The 22,961-nt window shown below is 30.1% G+C and overlaps 1 protein-coding gene across 10 annotated transcripts in view; it reads left to right on the plus strand.

Moving 5' to 3' along the window:
* The window catches only part of LOC143056082 (pleckstrin homology domain-containing family G member 5-like), a 145,782-nt gene that overhangs the window by 111,612 nt on the left and 11,209 nt on the right, over positions 1 to 22,961 (plus strand). For 9 of the 10 annotated variants that reach the window (XM_076229163.1, XM_076229162.1, XM_076229164.1 and 6 more), the window contains 4 exons: positions 1,939 to 2,097; positions 5,785 to 5,964; positions 19,684 to 19,848; positions 22,476 to 22,571. In XM_076229163.1, coding sequence (XP_076085278.1) covers positions 1,939 to 2,097; positions 5,785 to 5,964; positions 19,684 to 19,848; positions 22,476 to 22,571 — 600 coding nt within the window. The remainder of the gene's footprint in view (positions 1 to 1,938; positions 2,098 to 5,784; positions 5,965 to 19,683; positions 19,849 to 22,475; positions 22,572 to 22,961) is intronic. The other variant, XM_076229160.1, reaches the window with a different exon arrangement.

The raw sequence follows: 22,961 nt of genomic DNA on the forward strand, positions 1-22,961 counted from the left end.
ATTATAAGTGAAAACGAATAGAAATTTTACTGTTAGTATTAAAATTTATTTGTTGAAAAGTGTCCAAATCTTTTCTATAAGCAGATTAGTTTATGATAAAAGTCTTGTTTAGCTTGTTATTTTTACCACTTGTGAAACTTTTTAATATAAAGATTAAAGTTCAACAATACAAACTATGAAAAGCAAGTTAACCTTTCAGAATTTACAATTCAAATAGTGTTACAAATTTTTAAATATATTTTTTTTAAATTTAAAAATAGATTAATTCATAAAAGCTTCGCCTTATACATAATTTAGATTTGAACCTTTATGTAAATAAAAGAGATAAGAAATATGCCACAGCATATTTTAAATTTTTGCAATTAATTATTCATTTACCATAAAAGTGCAACATCTGTAAGAAAGGTGTGTTTGATTACACAATGTTTACAATCTCTCCTTACTTCCATATATAGATACTTTTGATATATAAATCAGACTTATATACAAACATTATATCATTTCAACTTATAGGAGTGAGTCTTTTCTCTTTTAAAAAGTATTTTTAGAAATGTCTAAATAGAATTTAAGGTTTTTTCCTTCTATTGTTGGCGGGATGGAGTTTTAATGAAAATAAAACCTTCCAGTGGTAAAAACTTTACTTTAACACTGGATTCCATGAATATCTTTTCAAAACGTAGTTAAACAAATAATAATAAGTTAAAACAACTAAATAAAACAAATAGAGAAAACTTCAGATGTAAAATCATTGATAAAAGTTTTATAAAAATATTTTTCATCAAAGTACGTTTTGTGCAGTAACCTAATAATGTAATGTCGTCAGTATATCAGGCGTTAATAAAACAGACAGTAGATTATAGGTCTTAATCACTTATTGATTTGTCATTTACACCACAAAATTTCCATCAATCTTACAAGAAAGTTACGAATTTTCCAATTACGGAAATATATGTCCAGATGTGAAGAAATTACATAGTATCAGGTGATCGCGAGATAGAGACGTGAAATGACTTCTTTTTGTTTTCCTGTTCGTTTACTATTACCTTGGATTATAAGATCACAAATCAGTATAGCATGTTCAAAGGAGGTGCAAGAAAGGATTTTTAGAGAAGAAAATTGTCCAATAGCATCAAGTAATATATTTGTAATGTTCTGGAGATCAAAAAATGAACAATCCTATAACAATGGTTAGATAAAAACAAATGAAAAATCTAGCCAATTTTGATAGAGCCCCTGAGTCTTTCTAAATAAAACACATAGTTCAATTTTAATTAACAATACATAGTAAATTTGAGAACTTTGTATTTAGACTCTAATTGATAAGTAAAGCATGTTGTATACTGCATGTCGTAGAGCATGATCCAAACTGATATAATGATCATATATGGTATACCACATCTCCTTATTCTCCTATACCTATACAAAGGTTTAAAACAAAGATACAAGGTCATTATATTGTAACAATGAATATAAGGTATTGTCATACTCATCCAAAACTGAAGTTGACTTTCATAATAGATATGCATTAGCAAAATGATTAGTATTTGGATGCATCAGGGCTTTATTATTTTAAAACCAGTATGATTTTGTGCAATATCTGCTTTAAATGTCTAAGCCATTAAACTCTGATTTTTTAGGTACAGCGCAGGGAAATGCTTCAATTATCTCTTGTTTCTGACTAGTTGTAAATACTTTAGGGTGTTTCATTGAATTTAAAATAAATCATGAACGGGTAAAGATAATTTTAGAAATCATCTTTAAATATACATTATGTAGTTATTTAATATATTCATAATTGTGATGTTCTCTAATCAGAGAGAGAGAGACACTAACATTGTTCTGTCTTTTAACAATAGCTGTTCTTTGTTACTTGACTGTTTTCCTTGTTTTTGCCTTATTTACATAATGTGATTTTTTTGTTACCATGGTTACCAACAGATGGCCAGACGGGAGTCCTTTTTTGGACGATCTGGTAGTGGTATGCTTGAGCCTCCCGTTCCTTCGAAGCAGCGACGTAACTCTTTGTCCTTCCCCTTTTTCACTAATTCTCCTAAAGTAGCAAATGAAGATATGAAGGCACAGGATGACGGAAGCTCTGTAAGTCAGGCAAGATTTGGGCAAACATAACTTTGCCTGGCATCCTTTTTCCTCTACTTAATTTTCTTGGTTCTTAATGATGCTCGCTACCTTTGTTTTGAATCTAACCATATCTTATTCATTCATATATCACAATTGATCAAACAAATATTTTGAAAAAAAAAAAAAAAAAAAAAACAGAGCTTAACATTTTACATTAGCTGAGTTGTGAACTTGAATTTTCAATACTGAACAAAATGCCAAAAATATCTCACAAATACTTAATAGATTGCTTCATACATTACTTTCAATTCATTATTATTTGTGGGATACAAATTTTCTTGAATTTAGTAGGTATAAACAAAACATGAATTTAAATGATCAACAAAAGTATGAATATTCTAGCGGCTTTTGTGACAAAACAACAAACAAACTATCCTTGAAAAAAATATGTGTCTTCAATCCAGGAAAATGAATAGTATTATTAGGTTTCAAATTGGTAACATGAGATATGGTTAGAATCAAAACTCTCTTGTATAGATGTATCTTATTTTCACAGCATTTTCAGCATAAACACTCACTGACAGAACGTATAGTAATTAATTAGCTTTTTAAACTGAAATATAGATTATTTTTTTAAGCTTAAGTATTTGTTATAACCTTCTAGATCCAATAAACTATATCTACTTTCGTTTTAACTTTGATTTACACTGATTTTCTGTGTTTGTAGATCACTACAACAATAAGGAGTGAAATAGGCACTGCTACTTTTTCTGCTTTTTAATTTAAATGTTGGTATAGACTTACAGGTTCTTATAATTATCTGTACAAAATCTGATTGGATCATAAACTAGCCTCTTTTTGATATTGAAAATAAGTACAAGTTCCATAAAATTTTATAAAATATTATTGCATTTTTTTTGATTAATAAATACTTAAATTCCATAACTTGTTAAAGATACCTGATTTCTTTAATTTCTTTAAAATCTTAAATAAAAGATTATCAGAAAATCTATTTCAAAAAAATTTGAGTCTAGAGTTATTTGCCATTGTTCTTGAATAAGAAGGAAAGTTGAAGTTGAAATACAAAAAAAAATTGTGAAAATGTTTTTGCTGAAATGTCACTTTGCATGATCTATTGTATGATTGGTGTTCATGCTGAAATGTCTGTTGAGAAGTATAGTCCAACTATTTAACTACTTAAAACTCTGTCTTAATCTTTATCTGATAAACCAAACATTAGCATGGCAAAGACGGTTTTTGGGTACAAGTTTAAATTGAATTTAACTCTGTTAATAAAATTTATATTCATAATTATTTCTAATTTAATCATTTAATGCTCATTCTTAACCCTAATGAAACAAAATATATTTAAAGTGGAATTGGGTGTGTAAAAAAAGGGGGTCTAGAATTTTAGGATTACAAGGGGAGATAAGTTAGCAATATTATTATTATCTCCCTTAAGATGATTTTAATTTAAAATATCAAATTTCAAAATTACTGATTTATTTCTCTATGTTTTTATGAAGGGTCTAAATCTTTGAAATGGTTTTGAAGGAATTTGTAACAGTCTTCTGTAAAATGACAGAAAATTGTCTCAAATGTTCAGTAAATGTGCCTGCCTGGATATTATTCATTTACCAAAATTTACTGAACTTTATAGTGAAAGACAATTTGGCTTTGCCATGCAGTGGTGTATATAGCATTCCCATTGTAAACCTACCCTTAAGAGCAAGTCCATGTTAAAAGTACAGCTAAATTATAGAGTTAGCTTCTGAGTTATAGTCTCAGAAATCTATCTGCTACTATTATTAAATGACAGATATTATTATACAAAATTTAATACAACAGACAGGAGACATATCTGGGTTAACAAAGCCGGCATGTATTTGATCAGCATCTTGCAGTTGATAATGAAGTGGTTTTCAATGGTTCAAATGAGACTAGAATTACTATTTTGATCTAATTATTGTCTAAATTTTCGTACTACATTGTTTCATTTCATGTCAAGATGTCTACGCTGCCATACACAGTTCCATCACATCATTTTAGCGTCTAATATTTATGCTGAGCAAAGCATATCAATGTTTTTTCAAAACATTACAGTCACTGTGATTAACTTTCTTAGAACTGTTATAGTAGCAGCTAAAATCATTTAAAAAAATCCTCTCAATCCAAGGACTATTATTGGTTTTGCTATTTAGAAAATTTAGATCAAATTCAGATCAAAACAGTTAAATCAGCCTTAGAACCAAGTTATTTATACATATAATTTCCAGCTTGTATTTTTGTGACCATAGTTATGAGTTTGTACAGAATGTATTTTCAGATATCTTTAACTATTGTATCAGTATGCACTTGTAAAATCTATGAAGGCATGTTACATGAACATCTGTGTATATAATGTGTTTGTAATATTTTAAAACTTTTGTCTAGGTATTGTCTGTATGTTGTTAAGGCATGGTTTAATGGTTAATACATAATGTTTTTAAAATGAGTAAAGAATTATTTTCAGGCCATTGCTGCACCAAATAGATTTTTAATTCTAAAATAGATTTGTTCAAATTAATTTTGGTGGATAGGTTAAAATTTAATTTGGAATGAATAACGCTTTCTGCCGAAGAAAATATCTGGGTTTTTTTAACACTTTATTTTACAATTAGACGAAAATTAAAGAAATGATTATCCTTTCCGATCAAAAAGTACGATTAAATATTTTGCTAAAGAATTAATCGACAACTTTGGGAGGTTTTGAGGAGCTCCTGCTCATCTCTTTGTCAACTTGGTGTAGCAATGTACAATTTATGGTGAAAATTAATATTTAAAATGAAATCAACAACAAGAAATTTAATGCATTAAGAAGAGTATGGTAAACAAACAGTAATAGAGTTGTAGTGAATTCTAGTCATATAGGAGTAGCTGATAACTTCCCTATTAGAGAGAAAAGAGTGTGCTTAGATTTTTTTGCCATATATTTGACTTTAATTTATTATCTCCCTTGGCAGTAAAGTAATTGTTATTTATATGAGTATGGGACCATGGCATAGTATTTTAGATATTTACATGACACCCATCATGACCCATGTATATATAGGGACATTCCTAAAACACGCTATTTCTAAAGTTCGCATAGGAAATCTATAGTTGTTTTATACATTTTATTAATTTTTCTTTTGTATCCAGATTTATTTCCAGCGTTATGGATTTTGTTATTAACAAAAGTGAATAGTTTAAGGACAAACTTGATCAATAATAAACAATGTTATTTGTAAGATTTCATATAATAAAATATATTTGTTGGTCATGTGAAAAGTAAAAATAACTTTGTTGGAAATAAACATGAACAATGACCAAGTATTACAACAATTTTTTTTTTTTTAAAGTGAAAGAAGAATAATCAATATATAAATGAGAGAGAAAATATTTAAGTAATTTTCTTTTTACAACTTGTTTAATGTAATAATACATTGAATTTATCTTATGCTGTCTTTATTTAATGGCATTCTGTCAAAGAGAGATAATCCAATCTGATATATGCAGCAGAAGTCGAGTATTAAAAATTAGTCCATTGTGATTTCTGCAACAGAAAATAGAATATATTGAAAATTGACTTAAAGGTTAGATATTTATGAATTTAGATCAGAGAAATAAATGTATATATATTTATGAATATAATATAAATAATTAATTGTTGCATTTTCTGTAAAGGTTGGAAGTTTAAGGAGCAGACGTGGTATAAATCTATCTATAGATGATACATGTCCAATTCCACAGACTTTGTCACAATCAGTCAGTCCACAGGGAACTCTAAGCGGGACATATAATGAAGGGAAACGGATCAAGGAAAGGAGCAAACTGACAAATCTATTCAGTCCCAGTACATCAAAGGTGAGTTCCCCATTGCCCAACTCATAAACAAGTCTGAAGCTGTGAGAGTGTTCACAGTTTATAGGAACCCTTGCAACCATTAAGAGATGTCAGTAGGTAAACTTTTGTAATGTAGATCTACTCTTATCAGCTCTTTTTTCAGTGAATCAGAACCATTTACAATGATCAATATTATAAAACAAATGTTCATTTTTTTTTTTCTCAAATTTTATGTTGCTTTTACAGATGTTGAATAACATCTCGTGCAATGTTTTAGATAAGGAATAACAAAGGGAATTTGAAACATTGCAGAGTTCTATTGAAAGTTTGAAGTAACAAATATTTACACGATAACCTCTTTGTCAAGAGTAAAAAAAGTATTTGTAACCATCATATCCCAATCTGACAACAGCAACTCTACTATTAATACTGTTTTTTTCTTCTCAAAATACAAGCTAGTCTAAAGTGTTCATTTAGACCAATGCATTGATCATAAATGGTCAGACCTTGTGCTCATAAGCGAGGCAAGTGTGAAAAGTGGTGAGTTGAATTCACAGTGATGCCTAAGCATACACTTCTGTTCTTCATGAAAGGAAGACATTAAGAAGTAGTTACCAATTGGGGTTTGCTGTCAGAATATTGAATCCACATGGGTGAGGGTATGGTAACATGTCTATGCAGACTCATGTTGTCTTAATTTGTGAGCTATTTCATTTTAATTTGCCATTGTTTCGGAAAAGCACAAGCTAGGTATATCATAATCCTAACAATAGGCATGAAATATTGGCTGCTGGACATTAAGCATCTTTTAATCTAAATCAAAACAAATCACTGCATGAAAAACTTAGTCTTTTTTTTTCCTCTATGTTTTGAATGTGAAATATTAGAATCCAACTTGTTAGAATTGACTGTCCCAGATACATAAACATTCATAAAAAAAAACCATCATAAGGAACATGAAATTATGGTTTAAGGAGATTTTTTTAAAGTTACTTTAAATATGTTAGATTTCCATACAAGAATGAAGGATTTGAAAAGAACATTTTGGGGTATTTTATAGGTCAAATATAATCTTAGAATTTTCCATGAAAACTGATAACTAAACATTATTTAGAAAAAACCCAAAACCTTTTAATAAATTCACATGTTGATTTCCTGTGTTAACCAGATAACGGCATAATAGAAGATAAAAAGCAAACAAAAGTCTGTTGTTTGTGGTAACATTGGTTTTTATGGCTGTCAGTAATAGTCCAGGGTGACATTTCCTGTTGATCGGTGTCAGGGTCTTACTGCACCTTTCAGCATAGCCAGGTTAGGAAATTGAACCACAAAATTTACTTTTTAAAAACCATGTATGAAAGCCGACAAAACATTTAGAAGAACGGATTTAACAACATTACTATGAGGTTAAGGTCTCAGGTAAAAAGATTGAATTAAGATTAAAGTTTAATTTAATTTAATTAATTTAATGATAAAGTTAATCTTCTAATAATAGGCCATTTAAATGTAATTATATTAATTTGTATTTATTTTTTTTGTTGAAATATTAAAATCCTTTTTTTAATTGGTATAAAATATCTTTTCATTGTATTTTTTCTATATTACATTTGAATTAATTTAAGATACCCTTGGGGCAAGATGTACTTAACATGTCAATTTAAACAAATGAAAAGAAATAAATATTTACCCAACTATTATTGAAAGGGTTAGTTAAGGTCAAAGCTGTAATTTTTAAAAGCAGTGTTCACCATAAAGACATGTCTTTTTTATAAAAACATTTTGAATGAGAACTTCAACAGAAATAACAAGTCAATGAAAAAATTCAAATGCTGACAATTTTAAATCTGTTTTGATAAAAGATTAGATGAGTGTGAGAAATTTATGTGTGAAAAGCATACGATAATTCTGGAATAGTGAAAAAAAGTTGAAGTGTACAAGGACTTAAAAAAAAACTAAAAAAGGCCCTGGAGATAAATTTCAAAGGTGTGATACACATTACAAACAGCCTGTGAAGAAACCAACCCATCAAAACCTTTAGGTTGTGTAAAGTGTGACAAACAAGGGTGACTTTTAGCCTGATTGATCAACTAGTATATCTTGATTAATGGACTATAAATTATTTTTGTGTTTTGTAAACTATTGTGATATATTTGGCATGGGTCACACAATATGAAATACTCTGTTAGATTTCTGCAGTTTCAGCAAGTTTTTGGAACATTGCCTGCCTGTATCCTGCCAATATTTCAACTAGGATTCTATATATTTACTTAAAATAAATCAATATACATGTGCAAAGAACAGTGACTTTATGAAAGGATCATTATAAAACCTCAGGATTTTAAGATAAAAATAAAACAAGGATTTTTGTATCATAAATTAGGAAGCAGATGGACAGGAATACACCAAATCTAGAAATTTTTTGTTCAGGATGCTAAAATATCAGTGATGTCTTTTAAAAATAAGGTAAGATCAAATGCATCCTTCTTTCAAAAGACATTTAACAGGTTAAAGCAAACACTAAAATATGATAGATTGTATGAGGTAAATTGATAGTGCCAGAAAAAATGTAATTTTGGAGAATTAAGGGTTTTGTCCCCTGGAATATTGTTTGTAATAAATCAAGAACCAGACAGCCTTTCAATTATGAATAGTTGTCCACTAAACACAGGTCAAATGGGATATTTCAGTTTGTCCTTTTTTTGCCACTTGTTTGATCCTGAGACCTAAGCCAAAAAAAATGAATGGACAAGTTAGTTTTTGCAAAACTTTCTTTTTAGAGAGAAAAGAAACTGTCACATTTTGTGAGTTATTCCCCTTATTGTGTGATTTGAAAAAGGTCTAAAACTATTTCATTTTGCAATGATGTGGGAAATTTTATGTTGCATAGCTGTGTTTGTTCATTATTAATGTACCTGCTATTCTGCAGGAAATAATAAATTGTTTTTTTGCTATATTCTTACAAACAGGTATTTTTTCATGTTCCTCCTTGCATGTAGCTGCTTTTATATATTTCAAAACATTTCAAAATATAAAATAATATTTGCAAATATATTTTAAAATTTCCCCACATTATGTGCCTCATTTATTGTAATGTAAGAACTGTTGTATTGTATGGATTTTTAATTAATATTTCCTTTTCAATGTATTCAAATCCATATTGACTTTGATGTAGAAAATGTTCTTAACAATACAGTACAATATAGGATTATTTATTCCTGACCTCAGTTTTGATATCTAGGGGTCACTCATTAAAAAGATCGTATCATCGAAACGTTTGAATTTTATTTAAACATCAAATTACAAGTCATCATCAAAATAAAAGTTAATAAAATTTGTATAGGAAACACCATGTAATTTTTATAACGTAACAAACACCTTGTCAATCATGTTAGTGAAATGAAGCAGGTAAAAAATCATCGTAGCGAGTCCAGGTATGACTTAATGTAAGTCTGAACGTTATGGTGGGGACATCATACTGTTAATAAAGTTAATAGACCGGTCTCAGCTGTGAAATACTGTCGTCTGGTATAATATTCGATGGAATATGAAACGAAAAGATTTATACGAGGAAACGTCAAATGTCTGGGACTGAAAAGGAGGAAAGATTTAATAGGAATATCCCTATAAAGTGCACTTTAAAATGAAAATTTGTGAGATGTAATGCAATGTATAATAAAATTCTTGTCAAGGAGACTATAACAGTAAAAGAACTGACTAGATACGAGAACGTTCTAAACCAAAAATGACGAGTTTTAATCATCATACGATAGATAATGTGGTAAAGCGTAGACTCCAAAAGTCTACTGCCAACCCCGTCTATAGGAGGTCCTGGCCTATTGGACCAAATATATCAAAAACTTGGAAGGTAAACAAACTGTTTGATTGAGTAATGTTAGTGTTTCTTCATGATTTAAGCTTAAGGAGATTGATCTTAGATTTTTTATCAGACAGTAGGTTAGCATAGGCGGATCCAGGGGGGGGGGGGCCTGGGGGGCCCAGGCCCCCCTTTCGTGGGAAAAATTTGGTTGATTATATAGGGAATCATTGAAGCATGACTGGAGCGGGGGCCCCCCTTAGGTCAGTCAGCGGGCCCCCCCTTAGGAAAAGTTCTGGGTCCGCCACTGGTTAAAGATGACTTCTTAAAGGGCCAGCTGAAGGACACCTACGGGTGCAAGAATTCTCCCTACATTGAAGACTCATTGGTGGCCTTCGGCTGTTGTCTGCTCTATGGTCGGGTTGTTGTTGCTTTGACACATTCCTCATTTCCTTTCTCAATTTTATTCGTTCCTATGTCATTTTTTTGTTCAATCTATTTTGACCAACTGTGATAGACCCTTGTGGGTAGTCAAGGTCTTTAAACATTTCAATGTTCTGAGAATTTGTTTAGTTGTGAAATTTCTATTAAAGATAAGATAAGATGTTACAAACAGATACTTAAACCCACATTTATGGATAAAATAAGATATTTTGTTTCAAAATGAAGTCCCAATAAGTGCCTTATTCTTAAAGCACAGTATTCTTCATAAAACATTCATATAACTAAAAACAAATCAAAAAGAGTCATTCTTATTATTACTTATAACAGACAAAAAAGAATATAAGGGTTATTTGCTTCTCCAAAGATGTGGGAAATGTCCTTTGCATTGGCAATTTTTTATTCTTTTGCTTAAACTTGTATTTATATTTCCTTGAAAGTATATATTTTTGTTTTTTTAAGCTGCTACTGAGGCAGCAAACAGTTATATTTTCTGTTACACAGTAAAACCTGTTACATTATTATTTAAAGTATATTGATCAGTAATAAACAGCTTCATAGATCTCTTAACAGTTATTACAGCCAGAAAAATAGAAAATTGATTACATGGCAAATTCAATTTTTACATAAGAAGTTTTATGAATTTATTTTGCATATATTACCATATATTATAAAGGTGGCTATAAAGGGCTGGGTTATTTATGTGGATTGTCATGGTAACATATTGATTAGAGTATAAGAAGTTGAAGTTTGTCTTTTAATAGTAGCTTAAAAATTGAAATCCTTTATTGGACAGAAATCTAACGAAAAATAAGTGGTTAAGTTCTGACTAAACTTAACGCCACCTTATTATTTATGTATGAGCCTGTCCCAAGTCAGGAGCCTGTAATTCAGTGGTTGTCGTTTGTTTATGTGCTACATAATTGTTTTTCGTTCATATTTTTTTATACAAATAAGGCCGTTAGTTTTCTTGTTTGAATTGTTTTACATTGTCATATTGGGGCCTTTTATAGCTGACTATGTGATATGGGCTTTGCTCATTGTTGAAGGCCGTACAGTGACCTATAGTTGTTAATGTCTGTGTCATTTTGGTCTCTTGTGGACAGTTGTCTCATTAGCAATCATACCATATCTTCTTTTTTATAAATGCTTCAAAATTCAGTACATGTTGTATGATACATTTCAAAACTGCTGAGGAATCTGAATCTTAATTAATAAAAAGTTTGTAATTGTTGATAGGTTAAGTCTGGTTCCAAATCCTTTCTAATGAATTATGCTCCATAGGAATCAGGTCCAGATTTTACCTAATGACTATTCACTTCTTTCAATTCAGATCCCCTGAGGATTTCGAATTGGGTCCCGGGGGTGTTACATGTTATTTAAAGAAAAATGTTAGAGAAATCCCTTTTGCTGTTCATTTAGTCTTTGATAACTCAAAAATTAATTGGAGTCATTGTATTTTTTTTACCAAAGTAAGCCATAAATATCTATTACAAAAAAGTTCATAATATTCAGGTCGAGATATAGGTCAATTTGTAGTTATATCATTTATTCAATCCTATATCATAAAAACACACAAAACATGACAGAATACATGAAGAAAAATGTTTTTATTCGTTAGATTGGCATTTGTTTGTTAAGATATAATTAACCCAAATAACCTTATTTATTCAGAGAAATGGTCATTTATGAGGACATTATGGACAGGTTCTTTAGAAAATAGCTGTGATTATATTTGGTGATAATTATATTAGGTGATTTTTATGTCGGAGACGGTTGTCAAACTTGATTTATGGTTAGTTTGTAGGAAATAAATTACTCAAAATATGTTTGATAATTTACAGTTTTCACATTCCTTAAGATGAAGAAAAAATGATATGGGGTCCTGAATGTACATGAAACAAAAACACATGGATATTGTCAATGGATAATATCAATCAAAAAATAAAAATGAAAATGAAGAGTGAACAAGAACTAGCTAATTAGAAGAGCTTGTCTTTCAGCTCTGTTTACCGTACATGTAATACTAAAATATTTTCATTTTGACTCAATGAACCATTTCCCAAACATTCATTTTTCCTATCATTGTTTGATCTTGTAAGGCTAACGGTAAAATGTTGGATAACAGTTCAAAATATTATTGATCATGTTAGAGATTGGGTATACACAGATCTTGAGGCATTTCAACCTTTTTTCATGTCAACTCTGAGTGTATTGATATTAGTTAAATTCAAATATGTTGGAGTTCACAATCTTAAAAAAATGCCTGACTTTGCAGTATGAGTTTTGCTCATTGTTGATGGCTGTACAGTTACATATAGTTGTTCACTTCTATGTCATTTGGTCTTTGGTGGAGAGTTGTTTCATTGACAGTCGATAATTCAAAAAAAATAAAATTGTATTAATGTCAAATTTTTCCTTAAAATATCAATTAGGACAAATATTTTATAGCATGAAATATCTGATTGTGACTTATACCCCACATCTTCTTTGATTGAAGTATTGTTTGAAGAAATTTAACTACAACATCAATTTAACCTTGCTATTGATGTTGAAGAAGTATAAACATTATTTATAAAAACAGACATGTTAGAAACATCAAATGATATATATGTTTTTTATGTGTATATACATATATGTAAGATGTACTTTTGTCATGTAAGATCCATAGCTCATTAAGGATTTATACTTCAGTAACAGTTGGTTATTATACCTGACAGGATAGAATAGAACATTAGTATTTACAGGTATATATATATATGTCTTCCTGGAAATCAATATTAGGGGATATCTTATGGTTACATATATGTGTTGTCTCAGTCTGACTATAGATGTGTTTGGTGCACTTTTAAAGATTTACTCTTTAAAAGTTCCAATTTGTTTAAATAGATGGCCTAGCTGTCCCTTATAGCTTGCTGATCGGTGTGCGCCTACTTCCTGGCTCCTTGTTGAAGACTGTACTTTGACCTATTATAGTTATGACTTGGATGGAGAGTTGTATGTCTCATTGCCACTCATACCACATCTTCTTATCTATCTGTTGCAAGGAATTTGACTTTATGATAACCATCCCACCATCCCAACCCTTCCCTGTACTTATAGACAGGGTGTTAGACTCCTGCTTGTAATTAAGGACATTCATACCCTTATCTATAAACAAAGATCTAAAATACCAACAATCAGTCTAATAATTCAAAATGGTTGCAACTCATGTAATTTAACAACATTGGACTTTACTGTGGATAACATCTAAAATCCTTAATTTCTAGATTCTTAACATTTTACATTTGTACTAGTAATTTAGCTGCTAAGGCTCACATCTACCAACGAACAACGAATAGGATACATAAAGCCTCAGTCACACCTTCCTTAATGGATAGCACAAATGGACACCTAACGGAAGAAAATAAAAGTTGTCCGTTGGCAAAATTGTTATCCGTTGGGAGTCTGTTGATGTACTGACCCAATAAAACGAACGCATAACGAATGCATAATGGAGACACACCGGATGCCTACCAGACGTTCGACGTCCGTTCAAAGTTTTGAACATGCTCAAAATTTTCAACCAGACAAAACGGACGTCGATGGATAAAACGTACGCTAAACGGACGTCTAACGGATAAGAACTAACGTCTAACGGACATGAACGGATTGAAAAAAAGTTATCTGTTAGGCATCCGTTTGAGCTATCTGTTAAGGTGTGACCGAGGCTTAAGGGTTTCTTAAATATAGTTTTGCATTTAGAATAACAAAAAAAATCTTTCTGTTTTTTGTTTTTTGATTTTTGTTTTAATATTAAAATGTCCTGATAAACTTGTAAGTTCCATACAAGGAAGATGTGAATACTTAATATTTGGGTTTTTGTTTCCCTATATTATAAATGAATAAAATACAATGTATTGAAAAGTATTATTCCATAAAATATCATATGGTATGTAATATGAACCAGCTGTTTCAGTTTTATGGCATACTTAGGTGTTAACATATAATTCACCATGTAAATTTTTTCTACTGTTCAGTTTTTCGTCAATATAAACTTTACTTTATATTGTCAATAAATTTCTCAGATATATTCTAAGCATTTGAAAACATCAAAGAAATTATGAAGTTCAGTTGTATATTACAATACATTATAATGTGAGTCAATGCCCTTTTGATTTTAACTTATACAATAGAGGTTCAGAAAAGGAAGGGTGAAGTCCACAGATTTCTATATTTTCTTACCCAAGTCAACCCTTGTCATTCCTGAGACCAGAAGGAAATTCAATGTCTAAGTCTTCAATGTCAAGGTTAAATAGAAATTGTCAGGAAAATCAAGGTTATATGACAATGGAGGCTTATATTGACATCATATAAATATCTTGAAGTGCAATTGACTTTTAGGCTAAAACATGGATAAACTTATCTCCCTTGCCATTATGTTTTCAGCTCTATATGACCTTACTAGTTATGCTTTCCATGTCAGTCTGATCAAAGTTACATATCTGTCCGACCCCTTGTCAGTATAGCAATATCTGACATCTTGAGTTAAAAAAATATATAAAAAAATGTCACACACTCTCAAGTTTATAAATCATTTTGTAATTGTGATTAACATGGTCACAAAATTTTGTGGTGAAATAAATCACGATTATTGTCAATGAAGACAATTTATATCAAAACAAGACCTGCACTATTAAATTTCACAGATTTATTACAAAGTTGGGAACTGATAATCAAGTATTTAGCAGGACGGGAAATTTTTATGCTCAAATTCAATTCTCCTGAACTCGAAATCCTTTGATCCTGTCCAACAGCCTGTCACAATGTTCTTATCTCAGCTATCTTTTCATTGGTCAAGAACAACTGCTTTATTAGGGGTCAGTATATTTTGGTAAAAAAGGGTTTGATAGCGCCAAAAGTCAACAGTGGTGACAGGTCAAGTGGTTCCATCCTGATGATTGATCCACCGTGTCCTATTTCCTATTTGACCTTGATATAATTGAAAGTTCAGATAGTACATGCATGTTTGATTGATCTGTTTGTCGTCTGGAAGTCCTTATACAAATATACAACCATAAAGTGGGAAATTTGATTTAATTGTAGATAACATTGTAATGTCTGAAATTATATGCAAATGATGTGAATAAATTAACATATTTTTACACATTGATAATGACACAATTAATAAGCATGTTTTCAACATCATTTGATAATTTTTACATGTACGTCATCAATTGTATAATCCTTGAGATTTAAGCCACCAGATTTGATTTATAGCTGTTTTAATTTTCTGTTGTAAATTTGGGAGAATTCAATGAAGACAAAAAATAGTTTAAATCGTTCAAAAAAATAACAACTCTTCATAACCATGCAGTCTCTATAATGTTTCCAACATTTAAAGAATTAGAAAGTCCCTCTCAACTTGTACTTCACTCTAAATTTTAACATGTATGGGTCTCATATGTGTTCAGCGACTTAACTGCAGTAACGAAAATCTTAACAAATAGTGACTTGGATGGAAAGTTGTCTGATTGGCACTCATAGTCATACCACACCTTATATCTATATAAATGTGTAATTTTCAAATCCATTTTAAATACCTCTTTTCTGTTTTCCAATACTTTGAATAAAGAGATGGGGTTTTATAGCTTTGCATGAAAAATGACTGCATTGACATACTGTTTGTCTACATATCCACTGGTTTTGGGTTAAAGGCGACCAATTTTTCAGTTTTCTGTCCTTCATAAAGGTATACATATTGCCCAGAAAAGACCTGCCTCTGATTATATAGTAATATTATACTTGTTAATCAGAATGTGTTTATAAGCCTTCCACCCACAACTATACTAGTCTGAATTGACATTGTTATAAAATTCAATGTTCTTTGCAAGGTAATCAGTATTTTTAGATTGTTTAACAAATTAAACAATGTTTGTGGTTTTTTAGCCGCTTTCTGCCGATGTTAAGTACATAATTGACACATTTTGTAATGTAATTGTCGGCCTTTCGGTCTGTACTAATACCACAAAGAACAAATAATTTTTACTTTCATTCAGATTTTACCTATAAGTTTTCTAACGGTACAACCTTTCTTTTGTATTGCATGACATTTTGACGATTGTTAGAAGAAAAAGAACCGTAACTCTAGATCTGATTATCTTGTTCTGATAAATTAAGTCTTTGTGCAGCTAAATTAAGTTTTGATAAAAATCAGTTGAATAATTCTTTAAGTAACAATAGCGGAATTGAATCATTTGATCTTTGATGACATACGTGTTGGTAACGTTTCTTCGTGCAAAATGACATCAATGCTGAATAAAAGAATTTTTTGTTTTGTTGAATCGCAGTATTTCTTTTCATTATTGTTGGTGATAACATCGCTTTGTTTATAAAGAACAAAAACCTTCAAATTTGAGAAGAAACAAAGTTATATATATTGTCTTACTTAATTTAGATATTTATGTACATCAAACAACCAGTTCACATGTAAAATACTATCCCTATCTTTGTAAATAGTCAGTTAGTACACTGTTGAAATTTTAGTCCACAAGGGCATCACCTGGCCAGGAGAAGATGAAAGATCTTTGATGCAATCATTTTCTGTAAATTACCTTACATAAATGCTCAATTCATATGAAACATTAAGGTTTTCTACCTTTCTGCATGCTTAGCTCAAGCTAGATTTTGATACAAGATTTTAGAACTTTTGGTTTCGATGCTCTTTAATTTGTAATTGACAATTGTTTTGCATTAAGTCATATGTATACATTATTTGACAATGTTTTGAGCCAAAATGGTCTAGAATTATTATATTATGCTTTAAATATTTGCCACTGGACATAAATCAAACCACTATCAATCGTTAAAGCCACAACAGTAAGCAGACTTAAGATTGTGGCGTCATGTCTGTTCTTCATGAAAGATTTATTTTTGTAATTAATGATTATGATACAGTTATTAACACTCGTTAGTAGAACACTTCCCCTGGTGACAGGTAATACTAATCACATGTACACAGGTAATTAATTACATCTTTACCTCATATACAATTGTATATCAAAATAAAACAGTAGATAGATAAAATGTAACGCTGTATCCTTTGATCTCCTCTGTTGACTGTATGGTTGTTGGTGTTTTAATGCAACTTTTAAGCACCCCTTTTGGGCTATTTCATGGCGGCCAGTTTTATTGGTGGAGGAAGCTGCAATGCCCTGAGAAAACCACCAACCTTCAATAGGAAAAATGACCATAAGTCAATTAAGATTAAAATTGAGTGCACCTGCACGAGCAGGGTTCGAACTCACAACCTCTGTTGACTGGCTAGTGATTACAGTGACCTACTTAGACCCCTTGGTAAGCAAGGCCCCTGCCTTTGATTGTAAAATCTTATCTCTTTTTAAAAAACAATTTCTTAATGCAAATGTAAACCTTAAAAAAAAAAGTTCATTATTTTTAGGCCTGTTACACCTGAAAATGTGGATTTGATTTCTCTGACTTCTTGCACCTGATAAATATTTTTTATCAAAAAGGCAGATGTTTATTAAATAAACATCTGCCTTTTTGATAAAAGTGTATTTTATAAGTAGTCAAATATTATGGAAAGATTTCTCAAATTAAAATGTTTTACATATTTTCATCGAAAGAGTATGCTTGAAATTCATAATTTTCCATGAACTTCTATTAAAGTCTTTCTTTTATGTAAAAGTTAAATTTTATTGTTATTTTTTATATTTTGATGGTTAGATATAATAACATTCCATAGAAGTACAATGTGTAACTATTTCATTTACATATGAAAACCAATGTGGAATGCTGAAAACAGTTACCAGTGACGTCAAATTATTGAATTAATAAAGATTAACAATATTGAATGGAAATGTAAGATATGTTGGGCAAAATGAAAAAAATTACATTCCATCTGTCCATACCTCAAGTATTCAAATTTATATTCTACTATTACAGGATAAAGTTTGTTATCTATATTAAAGGTTAACGAGAAAGTAATGACCAAACATTTCATTATTAGTATTACCATAAAATACAAAATGAAACCCTTCTCATCAAATCTAGATTTATAAAAAAGTTTTTAGCCAAAATGACGTTGGTCCTATTCAGGTCAAACAAAAAAGCACACAGCTGATCTTAGAAGTATGCATATCTAATACACTGTACGGTGACGAACGGCTATTTGAGTACAATATTTATATTAGGTATTAAAGTCTTTTGTGTTTCTTGACTACCTATAGAAGATAAAATAAAGAGCGGTGACACCGTTAGTTTAACTTGTGGTTTTGTTTTGGGTGTTATTGATATTTATTATATAAGGACAGAGAAGGCGTAGAAGTCATAGTTTTTTATTCGTTAGTAATATAGACCACATGTGACAGATTTTTCTTGTAAAACGTTGGATTTATTGAAATGGATCATAATATTTTTACTGCATTAATTTGATATGGATCTTTCAGTCATTTATGAAATTAATGTTGTATTTATGTGATAAAGATTTTGTAAACTGAATTATAAAAGTACTGCTGAGTTGATGTGTTATAATAATATGGGATGTATACTGACTTGACAGCCCTGTTAAAAATGAGATACTGGAAGGTAGGAGAAATTTGATATTTAAGTAGCCATTTTTCCTTTTGATTGGGGATTTCATGTAATCTTAAATGACAAGGAAGATACACATGTAATCCTTGAACTGTTGAAACAACTTGGTGACAATTTTTAACGGCAAAAATTGTGACACAAAAAAATCATACATTTATAAAAATATGTGTAGATGATTACAAACATTTTTTACATATGTTTATGAAGAATTTCATTTGTATGAAATTTGGTGAAAATTATGTCCTGGGCTATTGATCTTTTTCTAGGGTATTAGTTTTGGACATTATAAAGGAACAAAAATCAATAAAGGAAATTCCAAAATTAAGATAAAACAAATGTAAATCTTTACACCTGTGGTCCTGGATCTTGCAAAAATTTGCAAAAATTCCTGGTTCTTTAAATTTTAAATAAGGTCTGTTTAGTAACAAGGAGTGATATATCTCAGGCTACCTTAAGTTAGCATAAGGGAAGGATAAAGTTCAGATAAATACTGATGCCTCAGCTTGAATCAGGCCTTTACCTCCATTTGACCCTCATTTCTTGAGTATAATAGTTGTTTTGATACAGAAAAACCAGCTTCAACCTCATAAATTTCAGAAATTGCTTGCCATAAAATTGAGATGAATACATCTATTCATAAAAAGTTGTCATTCTCATATTTATTGAATAAGAACTTTATTTAGATGTTTTGCTATGGAGGATTAGTAAGTAATAAACGGCGGACAAAACTTTCAATTGACTTCTGTATGACCCTGTATGATGTATTTGTTGAATCCAGATACAATAACTATTTGTTAGCTTCGAATGAAATTAAAAAAGACTTATTTTTTACACCATTAGAATTTATGTATCACCTCCATTCATCATTTAATGTTTGTTATCTTTTATTGCAGGACCGTGAGAAACAGGATCAGTTGAACGAGTTGTTAAACAACTATAGTACAAATGGAATCCCTCACATGCCAGAATTCCTTACCCTTGGACGTGAGACACAGTCAGAAAAAGAAGATTTGTTTGAAATGGAACCTCATTGGAGCTCTATTGTGGAAAATGCTTCAGTAAGTCTCACAGTCAGACAGACTCAGTCGATAAGAACAAATTCCTGTCACATATGATACGTCATAACAGATATTTCTGATTTCTGCAAGTAACTCGAAGATTTGAGTGATAATTTTAACACTTAGGTTTTAATGCTCTAATGCAAAGTTGACGGAAGATGAATTTGGCTATTCATTTAAGGATACCCTTTTGGTTATAATAATAGCTCCTTTAACAAGAATACATATTCTACATCCCTGGCTTTTATATGTTTTCATTTCTGATGAAGGTAAATTCATAAGTTAGTGTTAGATGAATTTATAAAGCGTTATATTTATTTAGAGGTCTTAGAGTAACGTTTATATGAAGAACAACAATCAAGTGATAATCTCTCAATGCCTAGTTGTAAGGTTTGATTATTGTATGTTGTGTCAGATACAATGATGGTAGTCTGTTTTTTATGATATTGTCCTTCAGCATATTTACATGTTGAGTCTTTAACATCTTATCGGAGGTCAACGGAAACGAGATATGATAATGGCTTCAAATGACTGTCCTTGTGACCCACATTTATAACCGGATGATTCTATATAAATGTTTATAATGGTCTTTAAAATTCATATCAATTTAAAACAAGAAAGGCGAATAAAACAAACCATTGAAACATAAGAAACATGGCAAAATATGTAAACTTGGATACTTTAAAAAGTAATAGTTACAATATTAACCCATTTTATTTCTTGTACCATTAAAATAAGAATATTTGTATATTTGTCCATGTAAAAACCTTCATAGAGACCAAATGAGGTAGACTATAGCTGTTATAGGTCACTCTTCAGCCTTCAACAATGAGAAAAAAATTATACTGCAAATATGCCTTTGCTAGCTTTAAAACAATTTAAAAAATAACAGCTTGATTTACTCACAAAACAATAAATAAAGACAATTTATTCATTTTTTTTTTAATTTTCAATTTAATTCAAAATTCAGAATTCTGTTTTGATGACTACCATTGGTATCATTTTTTTTTTGTATTTCATATACAAAAAAAGACATTTACCACAAAATCTTGCATATTTGAACTAAAGTAAAATAAGTTTTAGTTGTTATTATGTAAATTTGACATTTTGTTCACAAGTCTGTTACCAAATCCTGTTATATACTTCTTTACTGAAATGGAAAAAAAGACATTTCTTATTTATAATCATGAAATTAACCTTAATTTTATATTATTCAATATAATATGTCCACAAGGTTCAAACTTAGATCAAAAACAAAAACAAACATTGCATGGTGACACATGGATTTTTGTTTTTGTAAAGGTGATAATAAAATTATACCTCAATTAATTTCATGAATAGACGTAATTGACCATTTAAGTGGTCGCTCACAAACCACTTCACTAAATAGATTTTAATCTTAATTCTTTTATCCTAATTTGATTTAGTATAAAGCTTTGGAACAACAGTTGATTGAAATTAAGTAAACAAACAAGACTGTTAAAATAAGTTATATATTCTTACCAAAAGGTTTGTAGGTCAAGTTGAAAAGATTAAAAAATGCTCACAAATCAAACTTTTCGTAGAACTTCATAACTTTTTAGAAGGTTATACAATTATGAATATTTATACCATAGGGAAAAGCTAACTCTGCAGATTTTAGGTTACATGAACACTTAACATGGATTTCATTCCAAAATGATAGTCAATCGTTTAAATTAATGAAAAGGAATACAGAAAAAGAAGTTTTGAGAAAGGTTGCATACCAAGTTAGACTTGCTGTCCTACATTAATGTTAAACTCTATTGATTTTATTGTACTTTTTCATATTTTTCTTTTAACAACATTTCACTGAGCTTGCATCTTCATAATTTACCAAATATGGATAAATTGAATTTAGCTGTAATAACCTTGTTTCATGTAGTGTAGTTTAAAGGAATGACCGATCACACAGAATTAATAGTCAATATCCTGTTCTTTGGTCTTTATTATCAACAGCTTTCAATAATTTTATCTTCATATTAATTTAAATGTTTGTTTGTGTCCTTCCTTTCACAAACTTTTCCATTGTTAGTCAAAAGAAAGTTGTTTATATTCAAGATTTTATGATGACTCATATTATACATATTTAAATGATGCAGCAATATTTACCTGTTATACAGGTGAAAAATTATATAATTTGAACCCTTCGATTATTTTGTCGTGGGTGGTGTCAAGAAGGCCACAATAAGCCCATCTAAAACAAGTTTTTGATTTCATACAGCCGGAACTTATACCTCTAAAACGTTTACTCCACATTTTTTTAGTTTAATGTCTTGATTTCTGTGTATGTTTCATTCAAAAGGTCATGAATAGTAGTAACATCACTAATCTGAATAAAGACAGATAATCTAAAAGCAAAACCTGTGTACACATCTATGAAAAATTGTCTTAGAAGAAAATACTCCAGCATTTTTTAACTTAACAAGTACCTATCATAATCAGTAGTTGTACCTAAATTCTACTGCAAAACACAAAATATTGATCTAATAAAAAGTCATAACAATAGCCAGATTTCCCTTATAAATGTTTTTGTATTGCTATCAATTATTCATTTTGCGTCCTCTTTCATGTTTTAACTCATGTGACGATATTATTATATTTTTCAGGGTCTTACAAAACGACAGCATGATCAACAAGAGGCCATATGGGAACTCCTACAGACTGAAATTAATTATATTAGAACACTCAGGGTTATAACAGATGTAAGTTGTTTGTTAATTCAGAATGTATGATTGTAAAATGTCATGAATTTTTAAACTGGCTAGTACCAACACTTATATACTCAAAAATTAAAGTATACAGGTATCTAAACTTCTACTCTAGTCAAGCTAGAAGTAGAAAGAAAACTGGATTGGTAATATTCATGGTTTACCAATTTTCGTGGGTAAAGGTGAACCCCAAATTTTAATGTTCCACAAATTACAAATTTGCTATACAGGCTTGTATGTCTATTAGGCATGAAAAAGTAAATACGATATTTTCTCAATTTATGAAAATTGGTTACCATGAAAATAAATTATTCCATAGTATGCTATAATCAAGAACTGTAACACACCAGTACAGTGGTACAAAAATGTTTTGGGGTCATTAGT

This window comes from Mytilus galloprovincialis, chromosome 13 (genome assembly GCF_965363235.1).
Source record: "Mytilus galloprovincialis chromosome 13, xbMytGall1.hap1.1, whole genome shotgun sequence".
In the NCBI taxonomy this organism is placed as follows: Eukaryota; Metazoa; Mollusca; class Bivalvia; order Mytilida; family Mytilidae; genus Mytilus; species Mytilus galloprovincialis.